The sequence below is a fragment of the Callorhinus ursinus genome, unplaced genomic scaffold, assembly GCF_003265705.2.
Source record: "Callorhinus ursinus isolate GAN/ISIS: 27379988/994484 unplaced genomic scaffold, GSC_fseal_2.0 scaffold25, whole genome shotgun sequence".
NCBI lineage: Eukaryota > Metazoa > Chordata > Mammalia > Carnivora > Otariidae > Callorhinus > Callorhinus ursinus.
In genome coordinates this window covers 7,537,602-7,556,057 of record NW_027397087.1, presented here as the reverse complement: position 1 = coordinate 7,556,057, position 18,456 = coordinate 7,537,602, and the positions used below count along the sequence as shown (strand labels likewise).

The window sequence follows — 18,456 nt, the reverse complement described above, 5'->3', positions numbered from 1 at the left end:
CTTTCTTTTTTTTTTAAAGATTTATTTATTTTAGAGAGAGAGAGAGACAGAAAGAGAGAGAGTAAGGGGAGGGGCAGAAGGAGCGGGAGGGAGAAAAAATTCTTAAGCAGACTTCCCACTGGCCATGGAGCCCTATGCGGGCCGATCCCATGACCCCGGGATCACGACCCCAGTAGAAATCAAGAGTCGGATGCTCAACCGACTGAACTACCCAGATGCCCCCAGACTGACTTTCTATCAGAAAAATCTAATACTGTCTTTCAGTCCAAACAAATGTGGTTAATATGCATCCTTTATCAACCTTTCACTCTTGAATTTAAATTCTTAAATGAAGAAGGCACAGAACTGAATAACCACACAGAGGCCTCATAATGATTATAACTTTATCAAGGTCCTTCCAGGGCTTTTCAGCACAGAGTGGCTTTGGACAACCAATCATTTACATATAGCACATAATGGCTTTCTTTTGTTTTTCATCTTCCCATCGAACTGAGTTACAATTTCTTCTCTTAAGCATAAACACCTCCAGACCTTGAGTTATAGTTGTCCCTGGGATCAAGAGTGTGGGTGGAAAGGGTGAGGAATGCCTGTTTTTTCTATCCCCAAGCAAATGGGATCTTGATGGATGGGATGGGGTGTCAGAGAGCTTGTCATTGCCTACATGTATTATCAAAGGCTGAGATAAGGCCACCATGGAAGAAAAGATCAGAAACTCTCCAGATAAATGGGTGAAGGTTGTAAACCAATGAATCTTCTTTCCTGATACCTCTCACCTGCCTCCCTGTCCTGTCATGCAATGGGAGAAGAATGGAATGAGTCAGACGGGGCCGAGGAAATTTGGCTTATAAATCTCTTGCAAGATGTTCTTTCAGAATCAGGCTGAAGCTGGGCTATTGCCTAAATATCATGGTATCACTTATGCCTTGTGCCAGTAAAATCTAAGAGTGCTAGTCAAATCAGTCTTTTGTCAACAAAGCACCACAGCCATGGAAGGATGGGTTTTCCCATAGTAACAAAGTAGACCAAGTTACAGTTTAAAAACATACAGCACACTTACTCATACTCTGAGTGTGAGTTCAAGGATCTGTGGCACAAATAGGAGAAATGACCTTAAGTCCCAGATGGGTGTCAACGTAGTTCTATTTTAAAGTGTCTCAGTGTTAAGAAAACTTTTCTTGAATTTTGCAGAGCAAACACGAATGCTTTAGCCGGTTTTCCCCTGCTGCGGCATGCTTCTAAGCCATATACTCATTGTAACCACCGATAATAATAATGAAGTGAATAGGTCTGCTGAAACTCACAGGACATTGGAAATGCTTTAAATACTGCTTTCCAAAGTTGGGGCTGGAGAGGCAGCCTGGATTATCCATTCATGTGGGTTGCCTGCTGTTGGTATGGGCCACTCTAGGTGAGAGGTGATGTTTTAGATTACCACTGGGTTCTTCCAGTCTTTGGGTGCCAGCAGTATAAAGAACAAATCCAGTCAGTACCTCAGCTACTCTGGTTCATCTGCCTTCCTGTAGGGTTTTGTGGCTGTGGCCTGCAAGAATGGGACCCAGAAATCTCCGAGTAGGATCCTCAGCTGTGCCCACAGCCCTGATGCCCACCCTACCCACCCCTCCGTATTCTGACATTTCAGTGGTTGTGTTCAGGCAAAGTTTTGAAGCTCCAGTCCCAGACACCATGTCTCCCTTTGCAAGACACAAAAGAGGATGTGGAGGAGCGGGTTCTTTTGGTCCAGGTCCCTGCTGCCCCTCCACAATACAAGGCAGAAGAGCCTTGGTGAGCTGCTCAGAAGCAACTAAGACGCTGGTCTCTCTTTTGAGTCAAGGCCAGACTTCTGCTCATGCTCAGGAGGAAGGGCTCACCTTGTCCTCCCTCTGGCTGATTGTCCCAGATGAGACCAGGGCTCTCAAGTCATGGCTGTGTGATACAGAAGGGCATATGGTCCACGGTGTAGAGAAGCCAAGACCCTGATGAGCAGCCCCAGGCCAGAAAGGTGGAATTCCACTTGGACATGAGGATAGAGTGGTCCCCACAGACCTCCCAGAGGACAGGTCTAGTCCCTGCCTCCTCTTCCAGGTGTCAGGGGTCAAATGGCTTTGATTTTCTTATCTTGCAAAGGAGCTGAGGTATCCTGTCATTCCCACCATGGTCTTCTCTCTCTCCCACAACTCCTGCGTGTCATTTGGGTTTCTGCTCCACTTCTCATGGGCTGCTTGTGGCGGGAGGTAGGTCTCAACAATATAGGGAAAAAAACCAAAATGAAAACACCTCTTGATTTGCCTCCAGCTCGATCACAGACTGTCTGTTTGGCCCTAGAAGAATCCCTTCCCCTCTGTGATACTCATCTGTAAAACGGCCTGGATCAGTGGTTTTCATACCACATTCTGTGGAGCTGCCAGGAGCTTGAGGGGGCCCCGAGAGGCACAGTAGAAAGGGAGGCTGAGCTGACTCTGTACACCCCCCCACTCAGCACCCACCAGAGTAGCTGCTTTTTATCTGTTTTACGTACTGTGTTTTCACACAAGGATTCTTTGAAGAAAGGATTCTGAGGCTGCAAAGTTTGAAAACTGCTGGAACAAATGGTCATTAAGGTCCCTTCCAGTCTGAGATACTTGGACTTCTGAAGTCCAGCTCAAGTTGTCTCCCCTCTGGGAAGCCTTCCTGGTTACCCGATCTTGGGTACTTGACCCCTAGCAGTATGAATGGTGACAGTCATGGTACCATCAGTGACCCATTCGTGCCAGCTTATGTGTGTGAGCTGCTCCCCCAGCTAGCACGTGAGCTCCTCGAGGGCAGATGTTCAATTTCCCCTCCATGCTTCTGTCTCCTTGTGGTTCCACATGACAGTAGGTGTTCAAGTAAATTTGCTCCAAGGGCCAGGAGCTCTCACATGGCATAAAACCTTGCAGAGAGACTCTTTGCTTTGGGGACAGGGAGTCACCTTTTGGTCTCCTGAGTGCCCCCAGACAGACTTGTCCATAGGAAGCTGGGGACCCTGACCTGGGGAACAGTTTTGGACTCACACACTCCCAAAAAGGGCCAGCCTGAGTTCTCGCCTTAGCTGAATTCTCTAGTACCCTCTGTGCCTCTCCTGGCAGGGACTCTCCACACACTGTGGCCATGGAAGAAGCATGCCCCTGAACCTGGGAATTGGCTCAGCCAGGAAGCCCCAGAGCTGGTAGGTTCTCAGTGGATCTGGAGGGAAGCACTGGGCTGGAGCAACTGCGGGCTTGCTCAGAGTATCGCTCTGTCTGGAGATGGAGGTCTGAAGAGGAGAAGGCCGGGAGTGTCCTCAGAGACACCTGCTAGGTGAACCAGCAAGTTAGCCACAGGCCAATGCCCTGGGGCAGGTAGCCAGGAGTGTGGGAGTTCTAGTGGTGGAGTGAGCCAGGAAGCCTGCTCTCGCACTTATGAGCTCTGTGACTGTGGGTCAGTCACTTAACCTTACATATTCTCAATGACTTTAACTATAAATCAGGGGGCAAAAGGACCCAGCTAATTGCAGGCTACCCCAGAATAAAATGGTGAGATTCCAGGGAGACATGGGTATGCAAGTTAAGTATTGTGTAAAGGAAGAGATGCAGGATGTAAAGCGTTCTTATTGTTTGTTTACAGGGGAGAGCACTCTTCCTATGCCAGAGCAGCTCCCCACGAGGGACCATCCTGCGATTTAGAGACACTCTGGGACTGACCAGCCCTCCTCCCCCTGCTTCGTTCCCAGCAGCCGTCTTTGCCCGGCCTTGACAAATTGCTGGTCAGACTGGGGAGTGTGAGGGTGTAGCGCCATTCAGGAAGAGGCCTCAGCCTAATTCTGGCCCAGAGAAGCTCCCCAAAGAGAAGGAAGTGTCCTGATAAAGAGCCCCTGAAAGGTGTGAGGTCCCGGAGGCTGCTGAGGTTCCCCAGGGCTCTTTTGGTTGGTGAGACGCCGTGCAGGGTCCCAAGGACTTGACCCTCATGCCCACTTAGCGTGGGGGCCAGGTCAGCCTCTCCCTGATACCTGGGGCTACACATCTGGCCTTCCCTCTTCCAGAGGTCCTGGTTGGCACTACACAGGGCAGATGAGAGCTCAGCAAGTCACAGGACATGAGCTTGCGACTTTTCACTCCAAAGATCCGTCCCACTGAATCCTCCAGATGTGGGGAGTAAGCAGCAGCCTGGACCAAGGCTGACACATGTGGCAGAGTTTAAAATCCACAGCTGGGCGGTGAAACCTGTCCATGCTGAGGTGGGGAGACACCATCAGGCTCCATCTGGGGCTGCCTCGTCACCTCTGACAGGCTCTGCACCGTAGTCCGGCCTCCCGGGGCCTCCCTCAGCTACTGTAGCCGGAAGTGTGGGTGCTGGGCCTGCGGAGCCAAACATCTGGCAGGTCTGGCTGGCTGTTGGGCAGCACCACAGGGCTGCCATCCCCCGGGGCCCCACGGCCCTTCCAGGACGAGCTGCTCTGGTGGGAGGCAGGCAGTGATGGATCGTACGCCGTCTCCCTCAGTGCCAGCCACAGGGTGTCCCGCTTCCCATTCAGCTGGCCCCGCTCGGGTACTGTTGGCTCGGTTTCATCCAGGTCGTCTGGGGAGGCACCTGCAGAATCTGGTACTCGGGCACTGGGCTCCGACGTGCTCAGGCAGGTCTCATCAGAGACGCTGAGCCCCTCCAGGGTGCTGGCTGAGGAGGAGAGGCAATCGGGAGGCTCCACAGCCCTGGCTTTGGGAGAGTGGGCGGGGGCTTCTGCTGAGGCCTGCACAGGCTCAGCCTTCTGCCCTGGGGAGTCCTGCCTGCCTTGGGTCTTGGGGCTGGGGCCAGCCTGCTTATAGGGGGAGGAGGTCTGCAGGGCTGGGCACTGGCTGAAGACAGCCTGGTGGTCCAGGAACAGCTCCCTCGGGGATGCAGGGGCCGGTGGGGGCCGGGAGCAGTAGGGGCCATCGTGCAGCTGGAGATCCTCAGAGAGCACTGAGGGCCGGTGGGACAGTTTGCTCGTGGCTGTGCTGGTGTCAAAGCTGGGGCTCCGGCGCCGTGCCAGGGGCTGGAGCTCGTACTGTTCCGAGCAGGATCCGGGCGCCCCTCCTACCGGCCCTGCTCGTGGGCGGCCTGCCTTCTCCCCAGTTGGCTCCCCGGTTCCAGCGTCCCACGGCAGGTGGGCACAAGGCCAGAGGATCTGCCCACAGTTCTTCTCTGGCCCAAAGAAACAGCATAGAGATTGGAAAAAGAAGCTGGCAAAGCCGCAGCTGACACACTTGACCATCATCAGGACGATGCCCAGCTTGCGATACAGCAGCACTGTCGCGGGTAGCATGAGCACACCGGCCGCAAACAGGGCCGCAGCCCCCACTGCCGTGGCACAGCTGGTCTGGCGCAGGGAGAAGGCCACGCGGCTCAGGCGGTCAGGGTGTGGGCACAGGTGATAGGAGATACAGTAGTTGACGGTGAAGTCCACCGAGAGGCCCACAGAGGCAGAGAGAAAGAGGGCTTCGGCAGTATTGAGCTGCCATTCGAGGAGAACCAGGAGCCCCACGGTGAGCAGGACGGTGCCCGCCACAGCTGCCACGGAGAACAGGCTAAGCGGAACGTTCCAGGTGCCCAGCAGCAGCGTGGCGAAGGCCAGCGCCAGCGCCAGGCCCAGCACCACAGCAGGTTCTGTGCTCAGGCTGTGCTGCAGGCTGTAGAGTTCCAGATGGCTGGTAAACCAGCCCCGGTGGAGGCCGGTGGGTGCCCGGCCCAGCTCGGCCGCCAGCCAGTGGCTGACCTCAGTGTAGAAGTGGTGGGCCTCGCTGTAGTCCGGACTATACTGGAAGTTGGTCTGGAACTGCAGAACCAGGGCGGCCAGGCTGCCGTGGGCATTGAAGCGGGGTCCTAGGTCGCGGGTGCTGTTGGGGCCTTGCTCCAGAGCCATCATCTTGAGGCAGTGCAGGAAAAGCTGCGGTGCCCAAGGGAAACCTGAGTGGCCACAGCAGAGGCCCGGCCCCAGGCGGCCACAAGCGGGGCTCTGCACCCAGCGCTGGAGGGCCTCCACGAAGCACAGTGTGGGCCAGCCCTCTGGCTGGGCTCCAAAGAAGCTCTGATTCCGAGCTCTGTGGCAGAGGGCCAGCAGCCAGCGCTGGGCCTCGGGCCCGCCAGCCGAGAAGGCAGGGTCGCTCACCAGCGAGCTGGCGCTCCGGGGGTCCAGCGGGTCGCCGGTGTCCACGGGCAGGATGCCCCACACCAAAACCACGGGCATGTGGCCGCCCTCGCCCTGAGGCAGCCGCTCGAACAGGAACTGCTGGCGGTACTCGGCGTCGAAGCGCTCGAAGGGGTGGCTAGGCCGGAAGACCTGGCCGCGGGCTGGCGGCAGGGTGGGCAGCCGCAGGCGGGGACTGACGCCCGCGATGTAGGCGCCCCCGGCCGCCAGCGCGGCAAACCAGCAGATCCAGATGTAGCGGAACTTGATGACCCCACAGGGCAGGAGGCGCTGGAAGAGCAGGCGCGAGGTGCCAGCCGCCGCCCTGCGTAGGCCGCGGAGCCGCCGGTGCAGCGCCAGTGCCAGTCGCCGGGGCGCACTGCCGCCCCGTGGGCCCTGCGCCCGGGCCGCACAGCCGCGCGCCAGGTAGCGCTCGTGGAGCACGGCGGAGGAGGGCAGCCAGGCCAGCGTGAGCGCCAGGTGCGCCAGCACGGCCGTGCCCAGGTAGAGGGCGAAGCAGCGCACGGCCGGCAGGCGGCTCAGGTAGCTGGCATAGAAGGTGGCGGCTGTGGTTAGGCCCGAGACCAGCAGCAGGTAGCCGAAGTGGTGCATGGTGCGGCCCACGCGCTGTGCCAGCCCCGCGGACGGCAGCTGGCTCTTGCTGAGGCGCCACAGGTCGAAGAAGATGAGGGTGTGGTTGGCGCAGACACTGCTGAGCAGGACGAAGGCTGCCAGATTGACGAACGGGAAGTAGGCCATGCGGAAGGCCACTCGGTAAAGAAAGAAGGCGACCAGCAGGGAGCCCAGCACCCCCAGCAGCACCATGAGGGTGAGGAAGAGGGAACGTAGGTAGAGGGCGATGCCAAGGAAGATGGCAGCCAGGGCCAGCAAGGGGTACACGGTGTCCTGGGCCAGGTAGTGCCTCAGCAGCTCCTGCTTGAGGCCCAGGTCCATGCCAGTGATGGATGTGTAGTTGTCAGAGAGCTCCCAGGGCGTGGCTAGGCGGTCCAGGTAGATGCCCATCATGGAGGCCCCCTTTGGAGTGGGCAGGAAGAGCAGGCTGTACTTGAGGGAGGGCACCTGGTAGTCAGCAGTCTGAGGACTCAGAAAGTCCCTGTCCAGCACGAAGTGGAGCAGTTGGTAGATGGCGCTGCTCCCGGAGCACTTGGTGGGAACCTGGGCGCAGTGCGCGGGCTTGTCCTGTCCGGGGCCCAGACAGGAGGGCACCAGGGCACCACGGTGGTAGTAGATGGCGCAGGCCCGCAGAAGGGCCAGTGTTCGGGCTGCATCGGCTTGAGTAGTGTCCAGGCAGGAGGAGCGGTTGGAGAGCACGGCCACGTAGTTGCCCAGGGACCAGCTGGGGCAGCACCTGTTGGCTTCCGTACGCTGGCACAGAGCCCCAAAGTGGCTATGGGAGCGGATCTGTACGGCACACAGGGCAGGAGAGATCTCAGGGGCAAGGCAGGGGCCCAGGTTCCCCCGGCCCTGTCCAGGGCCCTCTCACCTCCCGTTAGGCTCAAGGGCAGAGGCGGAGAGGTATCCTGACAGCCCAGCAGCCGAGGCTTGTCTCAGAGCTGCATTTGGATCCTGGCCACATCTTGACTCCACCAAAGGGAGGGGGGGGGGGGGCTCAGGAATGCTGCCCGAGGCCTCAGCCTGAGAGGTCCTGCCCTAAGGTCCCCTGCAGGTCACACACCCCAGTTCTGCCCTGCCTCATCCGGGAGTGGAAGGGGCAGTGTCGGCCACAGATGGGTCAAGGGTCCAGGGAACTGGAAGCCAGCAGTGGGAAAAGTGGGGGCCAAAACATTCCAGGGTCAGGGTCAGCCCCCTACCTCTGTCCACTGGGCTGCTTAAACCGTCTTAGGGACAGGGCTATTTCTTTTTCAGACCTCACGCCTCCTTTTTTCTCCCACCTGCTGTTGACATGACACATCACAACAGCAGGTGTAGCTCGGGAGGGCACTGGCCTGGGGATCCGAGGCCCTGTTTTGCTACCAACTGGCGGTATGGCCTTGGGCCTGAGATCATGGTGACAACAGCAACATTTATTGAGAGATTTCTATTGCCAGTCTTTATGGCAAATTCTATCTTGTTTAATTGTCACAACATCCTTATGAGAAAAGTACCATTATTTGCCCCATTTTCTATATACAAAGCCCGAGGCACTAAGAGGTTTAGAAAGGTGCCTGCAAGTCACACAGCTAGGGAGTATTAGAATTGGCCTTGGGGCACCTGAGTGGCTCATTTGGTTGAGTGCCCAGCTCTTGATTTTGGCTCAGGTTGTTATCTCGGGGTCATGGGATGCAGCCCCATGTGGGCTCTGTGCTCAGCGTGGAGTCTCCTTGTCCCTCTCCTTCTGCTCCTCCCCCTGCTCTCTCTCTCTCTCAGATAAAAAATAAATAAAATCTTAAAAAAAAAAGAAAGAAAGAAAGAATAGACCTTGAATTCAGGAATCTGACTCCAGGGCACATGTTCCTAACCAGTGTCTTTTGGTACTCGAGATACGCTTGTGTGGAGTGCCTTGGGCTACTCAGTGGTGTTTACACCGTTTTTAGCAGCAAACCTTTCTTTCTTTCTTTTTTTTTTAAAGATTTTATTTATTTAGTAAGGAGAGAGAGAGAGGAAGCACAAGCAGGGGGAGTGGCAGGCAGAAGGAGGAGCAGACGCCTCGCTGAGCAGGGAGCCCGATGTGGGACTCGATCCCAGGACCCTGAGATCATGACCTGAGCCGAAGGCAGACGCTTAACCGACTGAGCCACTCAGGTGTCCCAGCAGCAAACCTTTCTTCAGATGTTATGGTATAAGGCTCTCCAATTAGCATGACTGGATTGGCACTGCTTGGGTTGATGGAGGTGGGGGCCTTGGGCTGGGGCCTGCTCAACAGCTCTTGAGACTCCTTTTCAGGACCTTTTGAAAATCCTCAGACTCTGCATAGTCTCTGTTGTCTTGGCTGTGTTTGGCTTTTCTAAAAACAGCTAACTCTTCTTTCCCCACCCCAATATGGAACCTTTCAACAGGGCTTGGAATACTTTTCTAAGCAAGGAGTACTCTTCCCCAGTCCACCCTGGCAGTCCTGGCTTAGCTGTATTTCCTGGGGATTGGGTCCCTCATGTTCCTGGCCCGGCCCCCATCCTCAACCTCCCAAACCCTGGCACCTCCCCAGTCGGCTCACCTGGTCCTGTTCCATGCGACACATGGAATGGATGGCGTGCAGGTTCCACAGGCTGCCCGCTGAGGTGGACATGAACACCAGCTGTGCATAGCTCTTCTCTGCAACACACGCCCCAGAGCTCAGCTCTTTGGCATCAGGTCCTGGGCCCACTGGAGGGAAGACGCTTGCCCAGGGCCATATGAGGTTCAGAGTCTCAGGAGTCTGAGACCTGTGCCTGGCGGCCTGATCCGGTGTCCCGCCGCCCCCACCCAGCCTGACTTTGTGTGGCTGGAGCACCTGAGACCTACCTCAGCCTCCCAACTATAACCCAACTTCCTTGGCTTGAACGTGGCCAGCCAGCCTCCTTCTTTTCTGTCTGCCCTGATTTGTTCTCCTGCGCCCTCCTGTTCTAGTAGGTACAATGGGGACCATCATTAAAGGCAGGAACTGGCCAGGATGCTGCTTACCAGGCGGGCCACAGAAGAAGTTCTCCTGCCCTCTGTCCTCCAGGGGCTCCACCATCCTTCGAGGCCGGACTAAGCCCTCCTGGGCACTGCTCCAGGGTGTAGGGCTCAGAGTGGTGTGGGCGTTTGAGCTGAGGTAGAGAGAAAAATCTATGCCAGTCACCATCAGGGGGTGGGGGCTCAGAGGAGGCCAGACACCACTTCCCAGGGGACCCCAGCAAGTCCCTCTGACCTGCATTTGGGGAGGTCACCCGATGCCCTCTCACTTTCCCCCATTCCCTTCGACAGTGGGAAGAGGGAAACCCACTACCTGTTCTGCTCAAGGTCCGGGGAAAGAGAAAGCAGCTTCCTGGGGCCCGTGAGGGCTTGCAGTGTTCTCCAGACCACTAGCTTGCGCCCAATGTCTGTGTCTCGAGGCTCAAAGCCCTGAAGGGAGGGAGACAGAGAAGATCAGGTAAGCAGAAGGAGGAGTGCTCCTTCTGGCCCTTCTTGGCTCTGCCCCTTTGGGTCCCTGGAGCGGGAAGGCCAGCCCGCCTTTCTGGATTGTTGGACGAGAGTATCACCTCTGTGCCATCTCCCCAACTCGCTCTGGGGGTCAAGAGCCCACCACTGCCATCCCACTGCCAGCTGGGTCGCTTCAACTTTCTGCCCCAGACTGAGCTGAGTTGGCCAGGCCGGGGGTCCCTGTCCCTCCTCTTAGCCTCTTACCAGCAAGGGCTTGGAGAAGTCAGGCAGCTGGTCCCCCAGCAGGGCGGCCAGGGTGCAGAGGAGAGTGACAGCCAGACACAGCAGGAGCACAGCCACTGGCCACTCGGCGATCAGCTGGGAATAGCTGGGGAAGAGGAAGAGAAGCCACTGGAACGGTGTTGGGCGTGGTAGCAGGGCGTGGTAGCAGGGCGCGGTGAGCTTAGGAGTCACCAGGAAGGGGTGGTAGGGCCAGACTCGGCACCAACCTAGTCACCCCTAGGGGCCAGAGGCCCAGGCCTACCTCTTTGGCATCCGGAAGGTCCGCTCCTGCCTGTGGAAGAGAAGAAAAGACACTTGCTTGTTAGAGCCGTCTTGTAGGGTGGGACGTAGGGTGTGGCGACAGGGCAATATGGTACTAACCATTTCAGGCTGTTCTACTCCCAAGCTCCAACCCTTACTTCCTCCTCCATCCAGGCTGCCTCCTCCATCAGAGACAGGGGACATCCTGGGCTGCTTCTTAATGAAGGAATCCAGAGCCCGGGGGGCTCACCCCACTTTTAAGCCCTGCCCCATCTTCCAACGGAAGCTTGCAGGCTGCTGGCCCCTTCCTTACCTGACGCTGACCACATGGTGCTGCACAGATGGTGGCTTCCAGGCCCCATCTCGCTGTGAGGGGGCTGGAGAAGGGCTGAGGCTAGAGCCATGGGAGCATAGAGCTGCCCGGTCCCCAAGCCCTGGCAGGGAACTGTCCCCCCGGTATTCCTGTGGTGCCCGGGGATAGGTGAAGTGTGCAGGGGCTAGGGGGCTGGACGGGCCCACAGGCTGGAGGGTGGAAGTTGCTGGTGGGGGTCCTGAAGAACTGGAAGGGTCTTCCAAGGGGCCGCTGTGGAGGCAGCAGCTTTTCTCTGGGCTTGCCTCAGGGGCCTTGCTCTGGGCCCTGGGGAGAGAAGAGACAAGGGTGATGGGGTGGGGGGATGGTGTTGGGCTACCCCATGCCCCAGCATTGTTCAGTAGTCTGAGACAAGGAGACGGGGGCCTGGAGTTGTTCTTATTAGTCCTGGGGGAGAGGTGAAGAGGGTGCAGCCTCTAGCTGTACATCCCCATCCTACCTCTTGGGTACATTGTCTCATTCACTAATCTGTCCATGCACTCAAAAAACATTATTGGCAGCCTGCTACATGCCAGACACTGTGCTTTTACATATATGATCTTGTGTACTTCTCACAAAACCCTACAGGGGAAATACTTTCCTTGTTCTATATTTGAAAATAGGTTCAGGGAGATATGAAGAGCTGAGCCTTAATCCCATTCTGACTTGTAGTCCTGTGCTTGCTTGCTTTCTTTCTTTCTTTCTTTCTTTCTTTCTTTCTTTCTTTCTTTCTTTCTTTCTTTCTTTCTGATTTTATTTATTTGTTTGAGAGAGAGAGAGAGCACAAGCAGGGGGAGCAGCAGGCAGAGGGAGAAGCAGGCTCCCCACTGAGCAAGGAGCCCGATGTGGGGCTGGATCCCAGGACCCTGGGATCATGACCTGAGCTGAAGGCAAATGCTTAACTGACTGAGCCACCCAGGAGCCCCTTAAGATTTTATTTATTTATTTATTTATTTATTAAAAAGATTTTATTTATTTATTTGACAGAGGGAGAGACAGCAAGAGAGGGAACACAAGCAGGGGGAATGGGAGAGGGAGAAGCAGGCTCCCTGCTTGGCAGGGAGCCCGATGTGGGGCTGGATCCCAGAACCGTGGGATCATGACCTGAGCCGAAAGCAGATGCTTAACCGACTGAGCCACCCAGGAGCCCCAGTCCTGTGCTCTTTCTGCTGCAGCCACCTGTTTATTCTCTTGGCAGACACTCATTGAGCACCTACTGCAATCTTCTTCCCACCTTAGAGCCTTTGAACTTTCTCCTCCCTCGGCTTGGGGTCTCCTCCCCAAGATAACTACATGGCTCACAGCTTCTCTTTAGTCTCAGTTCAACTATTACCTTCTTAGAGAAGCCTTCCCTGACTACCCTTTCTAAATAACCACCTGCCAGCTCTCTTTCCCCCTACCCTGCTTTATGTTTCTTCACAGCATTTGATGCAAACGGACATTGTACAGTTGTCATGTTTCTTGCCTGCCTCTCCTATGGAATGTGAGCTCTGGGAGAGCAGGGTCTTGTGCCTTTGTTCATCTCTGTAGCCCGAGGGCCTTGAACAGTGCCTTGAACTCAGAAGGAGCTCGGGGAAATGCTTGTTGAGTGAATACTTAGCCCTAGACAGGCTACTAATGGTGGTGCTCGGATGAATAACGCCCATCTTTGTCTTCTAGGCACTCATAGTAGGTGGGAGATGTTGACAAGAGTCCAACATGTTGAATGCTGTGAGAGAGGAAGTCACAGGGCTTCCTCCGAGGGCTTCCCGGAGGAAGGCCCAACTTTGACAGGGGTGGGGGTAGTCAGGGAAGGTTTGGCAGAGGCAAGTGCTGCCCTTCCACTGCCCTTGGGCCATGGGGCAAAAGGTTTGCTTTGCAAGAGTGTGCACAGTTGGGAGACGGAGTTGGGACCCCCAAAGAACTTGCCAAGGTGGAGTCAGCAATAGATTCTTCTCTCAAAATTACTCATGAGGGGGGCGCCTGGGTGGCTTGGTTGGTTAAGCGTCTGCCTTCGGTACAGGTCATGATCCTGGGGTCCTGGGATTGAGCCCCGCATTGGGCTCCCTGCTCAGCAGGGAGCCTGCTTCTCTTTCTCCTCCCCACTCATGCTCTCGCTTGCTATCTCTGTCTCTCTCTCAAATAAATAAATGAAATATTTTAAAAAAAATTACTCATGAGGGCCGTACTCAGTACATGGACCCAGCCTCACTCCCTGGGTGCAGGGGGAGTCAGGACTGCCAGACCTGGGACAGGAGTAGATGGCTATGGGGTGTTCCCAGAGAGGTTCTGGGCTGGGAAGCCCTGGCAGAGTCCTGTCTCCTCCCCCCATTCACCAGACTCACCTGGCCTGCCAGAACTTGTGTAGCTGTGTGGTTTACGCCGAGCCAACACTGGCTTTCAGCCCTGCCTTCTGCACTCCCAAAGTGGCGAGAGGCCAGAGTTCTGGCCCTGGTGGCAAGCAGACAATTGCCCAGGGAGGCTGGGTTCTGCCCAGAGATGAAGTAGAGGAACTGGGAAGAAGAGGCAAGCTCTTCCTCCTCCTTGAGGAAGGATGGCTGGCTGGCATAGCAGTCTGGGAAAGCATGACCTTCATGCTGAGGGCAGAATGGGGGAGCCCTGGAGGTGGGCTCCCGGCTCTATCATCCTTTAGCTCCAAGGCCTTGGGAAAGACACACAATTCTTGGGGTGCTGGCATCCTTGTCTGTTGAGTGAGAGTATGATGATAACGCCTCCTCTCGGGTTTGGTACAGGAATTAACTGGTGTAACGTACGTGAGCTGCCTGCCATGGAGCCTGGCATGTGGAAGACACATTTGCCTCCCCACCCTCTATTGCACTCAGTGCTGCAGGGAGCATGCAGTTTAAGAAGTATATTTATATTTACAATTTGACCTCTTTAGGCACCTCAGATAGTATATCTCCATTTTAGAACTACTCACACCTTGAGAATCTCACTACATATATAATTATAAATACTTTCCTTTTTGTTACTCAAAAGCTGCATCAGCATTTGATCTCATGATTGAAATCACTGATACTTATTTTTTTAACTAACTCAGCATTTAGAAAAAGAGCAATTTGACCAAAGTTGTTCTAAAGCAAGACCTCAGATGACCCAAGAAGTGGATATAGCAACCAATGTCCTGGCAGATAATAAACCTTATTGGCCCATCCCTGTGGGCCAAAGGGAAGCTGGATAGATGGCCTGGGTCTATGTGCGTAAGTGTTGACATTTACTTCTTTAAAGTTTTTATTCTGCAGGTCTTTTTTTTAAGATTTTATTTATTTATTTAACAGAGAGAGAGAGAGAGAGAGAGGCAGGCAGAGGGAGAAGCAGGCTCCCCACGGAGCAAGGAGCCCGATGCAGACCTCAATCCCAGGACCCTGGGAATCATGACCTGAGCCAAAGGCAGATGCTTAACCGACTGAGCCACCCAGGTGCCCCTTGCAGGTCTCTTTTGAGCACCTATCACATGCTGGGCACCACTCTTGGTCTGGGTTATCCTGAAGGCATGAAAATGACCCATTAGTCTTGGTCTCCCCTTAATTTATTATTTTTTTAAGATTTAATTTTAATTTTATTTTTTTGAGAGAGAGAGAGCATGCGCACATCATGGGGAGAGAGGGACAGAAGCAGAGGGAGAGAGGGAATCTTAAGTAGGCTCCACACCTAGTGCTGAGCCTCATGCAGGGCTTGATCTCATAGCCTTGAGATCATTGGGGCGCCTGGGTGGCTCAGTCGTTAAGTGTCTGCCTTCGGCTCAGGTCATGATCCCAGGGTCCTGGGATTGAGCCCCGCGTCGGGCTCCCTGCTCAGCGGGAAGCCTGCTTCTCCTTCTCTCACTCCCCCTGCTTGTGTTCCCTCTCTCACTTTGTCTCTCTCTGTCAAATAAATAAATAAAATCTTAAACAAACAAACAAACAAACAAAAAACCCTTGAGATCATGACCTGAGCCGAAATCAAGAGTTGGATGCTTAACTGAGCCACATAGGTGCCCCAAGATTTAATTTTTTAATTTTAATTTTTTATTTTTTTAAGTAGGCTCCCCATGCCCAGTGTGGAGCCCAACATGGGCCTTGAACTCACGACCCTGAGACAAGACCTGAGCTGAGATCAAGAGTCGCATGCTTAACTGACTCAGGCACCCAGGTGCCCCAAGATTTTATTTTTTTAAAGTAACCTCTACACTCATCATGGGGCTCAAACTCAGAACTCCAAGATCAAGAGTCACATGCTCCACTGACTGAGCCAGTCAGGTGCCCCTTGGTCTCCCTCCTTAGAGCAAAGCCTGCATTCCAGGGCTCAGGAGGGTGGGGCAGCCAGGGTGTCTAGTCCAGCTGCCCATGGCCTTAGAGCACTCACTGAGTACTGGGCTTTTCCTAGAGCCAGGCTCCCCCTGCCCCACTTGGAATGTTTTTTTTTCCATTAAGGGTAGCTAGCACTATGGGGGTGCTAGAGGAGAAAGGGAGCACTTCCCCTTAACGAGTCTGCCAAAGCTCATAAGCCTGCTCTGTTCTTGAGCTGGCTTCTGTTCCAGGGGGATTCCAGCCTCTACTGTTGGTTTGCTTCTACTGGGGTCTCCCTGGCCCCAGCCCCTTCTTCTCAATCCCTCTCATCCCTCTCCAGAGACCTAAGATCAGCTGCTCCCAAATCTCATCCTTCTTGACAGTGCCCATCATTGTCAATGTGGCAGAATTTGAAATCCTTCACATTCTAGCTGCTGTAGAGCTGGGCCTTGGTCTCAACCCTCCCGAGGAGAAGAGCCAACCTCTTCTGAGAATAAAAGCTTTCTCCTGCCAGGGCCCCCTGCCCTTGGTTTTCCAGAGACCTAGTAGTAATACAGGTTAAACACCCCAGGCCTTGCCGCCCCAGGAAGCGTTCATTCTCACCCCCGCAGTTCCATGGCTCTGACAAGGGTGAGCAACCTCCTAGGCTGGCCTGTAACCCAAGTGACTGGGACAGGCAGGCAGGGGGATGGAAAGTGGTGACACAGGCTTCCTCAAGAGGCCAAAGCTAAAGCAGCCAGGGCCTGGCTGACAGCGCCCCCACCCCCACACACAGCCCCCACTTGGGAGACTCATAAGAGGTAAATGTACATGCACATTAACGGCACCCCCAGGCCCACAGACACATAGCCATATGGCCATCCATGTGATCCTGCAGAGTGGCCAAGGCAGATGAGGGAGAAGTTCATGCCACTAGGAAAATAAAAAGGTAATTTTTAAAAAACACAGTGAATGAACTATTTCAAATTGCTCTGGAGTCAGTAAAGGACCATGGCTGTGCTTACACACGTACACTGTTTTATTCGCTGTGTATCTAACTCCAGAGTACTACTTAGCTCAGCAGGAACATATTTGTGTTTCTTGAATTGAACTGTGTCCCTTTGCCTGATTAGTGTGCAGGGTCTCTGGAGAAATGCAGAGAGATGTCAGAGGTCCCAAGGAGTTGCTGCAAGAGAACAAGTGGTTTCTGTGCTCAAGAATGACCCCCATGTGCAGGGGAAGTGATCAGACCGGACAAGGCTTATCCTTGATGAAATGTCCAAGGCAGGAAATGACTCTCCAGCCCCTTCTAGGGATACCCCTGGCCCCAGATCTCCACCCTGGCCTGGCCTGTCCCTGCCCTGTCCATCCTTGGCTCTTTGGTCAGGCAATAGTCTCAGGCAGCCCCCTGGCCCAGGGAACACATCCATCCTGTGTCTCACTCCCTTGAAGAAAGCTCTGTGCCTTTCACAGTGAAAGGTGGCTAAATCTATCCAGGCTGATGTGTTAACAATAAAGGGAAGAAAACATTTTTCTCTACTTGTGGGGCCTCCTCTTTGCTCTGAGGTGCAGAACATACATTTTAACTGGGGCAGTGTATGTCCACCTCCGCTTTTTGCCCCCAGAGAATGCCTCTTATTTCAGTCCAGGCAGGAGAGAGAGAGGCAGTGTCATGTCAGAGGAGGGATTCTGAGGGTGGCAGACCAGGCAGGGCACAGAAATTTTGCCATATTGCTACCTGGCTGGGCTGTTCCCTCACACATATGGTGGAGGAAGGTGGAGGAGAGGTACTGAGATCTGGGCCCTCACTGAGAAGGTGCTCCTCTTGTCCTGCCAGCCTGGGACTCCTTCAGGGATGGTACTGACCGCAGCCTGAGCCTCAGAGCCTGCCCACCCTTGCGCCTCCAGCGAGTGTGCTGGTAGTCACCACACGCGGGGACTCAAGCCGACACGCGTGCAGCCAGCTATGGAGGCAGACTGGAGACTGATGGTGATGGACAAAGACAGCTCCTGGCGTGGCGGCGACTGTCTGCCCTCCCCAGGAAACACACCTGGGCGATCCTCCTGTCTATGCCACACGCGCACCTTCAAGCAACACACTGACATGCTGGAACCCAGACTAAGGTCTCCGCGGGCTTGGGGCTTACTGAGAAGATGCGGGGGCAGGGCCTAGAGGGAGGGGTTCCGGAGGCAGAAGGGTCGGCGGAATCCCCGGCCCTAGAGGTAAGGTAGGAACAGTGGATGGGGCAGGTATTCGGGCAGTGAGGGCGATGGGGACTGACAGTAGGGGGTATCAGGGAGGAGAAAATTGACCCGGCAGAATGAGGGCGTGGCCAGGGGGCCGGTAGCTCCGAGGCGCTGGAAGGGGCTCTTGGAGGGGCTGGGGAATGAATGAGCGAGACATATGGCGGCTACCGGGATACCTGGGGCGGGGGTGCTGGGAAGGTCTGCGAGCTGGGTCTGCGGAGAGGTCCGCCCTACCTGTCCGGGGAGCTGCCGTCTGGGGCCAAAGTCTCCCCCTTGGGCCGCTGCTCCCCTTCCGGACCCGGGCCGGGAGCCGGACCGCTGCTGCTGCTGCCGCTGCCAGCGTCCATGCCCGTGGGCGGCACCGCTGTCCGGGCGCTGGTGCTGAAGCCGTGGCGGCGGCGGGCTCCCGCGCATGCGTCAGCGCCAGTCGGACAGATCGCTGGGCGGGGCCGACAAGAAGCCCAGCCAATGGGCGCGGCACGGGGGGGCGGGGACAGAGGCTCCTTGCGGCGCGGCTGCCTAGCGCAGGAGACTTGCTGTCTTTAAGGCCCCGGGGCCGGTAGTGGTGGGCCCCTCTACCCAGGCCAGGTCTGAGAGCTACTGTTAGGAGTCCGGCCGGCTGGCTGTAGTCTGCACATTGGCCTTTCCCAGGGGGACATCGATCTTCCCGTAAGGGACCAGGAAGCGCGACTCCAGGCACCGTGCAGAGAGCATCACTACTTAAAACGCACTCTTCCAGCCGGAAAGAGGGAGAAACTTCCACACCCGCACGCACTTCACTGTGCGGGAAGCCGAAGGGTTGAGAGGTCGGACAACTAAGTCCCACATTTCTCCCGGCTTTGCTCAGCAACCCC

At 55.4% G+C, this 18,456-nt stretch overlaps 1 protein-coding gene across 1 annotated transcript; it reads right to left on the bottom strand.

Moving 5' to 3' along the window:
• Nucleotides 1-259: 259 nt before the first annotated feature.
• DISP2 (dispatched RND transporter family member 2) lies at nt 260-17,949 on the bottom strand. The gene is made up of 8 exons (XM_025883756.2): nt 17,837-17,949; nt 11,073-11,396; nt 10,761-10,790; nt 10,481-10,604; nt 10,083-10,198; nt 9,776-9,903; nt 9,330-9,427; nt 260-7,579 (listed from the first exon to the last, which is right to left on the bottom strand). The coding sequence occupies exons 1-8, from the start codon at nt 17,947-17,949 to the stop codon at nt 4,319-4,321; spliced, it is 4,194 nt and encodes a 1,397-aa protein (XP_025739541.1). The 3' UTR covers nt 260-4,318.
• Between the last annotated feature and the right edge of the window lie 507 nt (nt 17,950-18,456).

Coding starts and splice junctions, on each gene's coding strand:
- DISP2 (XM_025883756.2), bottom strand. CDS start 17,949: ATGGACGCTGGCAGCGGCAGCAGCAGCAGCGGTCCGGCTCCCGGCCCG. Junction 10,791..11,072: donor CACCATGTGGTCAGCGTCAG/GTAAGGAAGGGG, acceptor TCTCTTCCACAG/GCAGGAGCGGACCTTCCGGA. Junction 10,199..10,480: donor ACTTCTCCAAGCCCTTGCTG/GTAAGAGGCTAA, acceptor CCCTCCCTTCAG/GGCTTTGAGCCTCGAGACAC.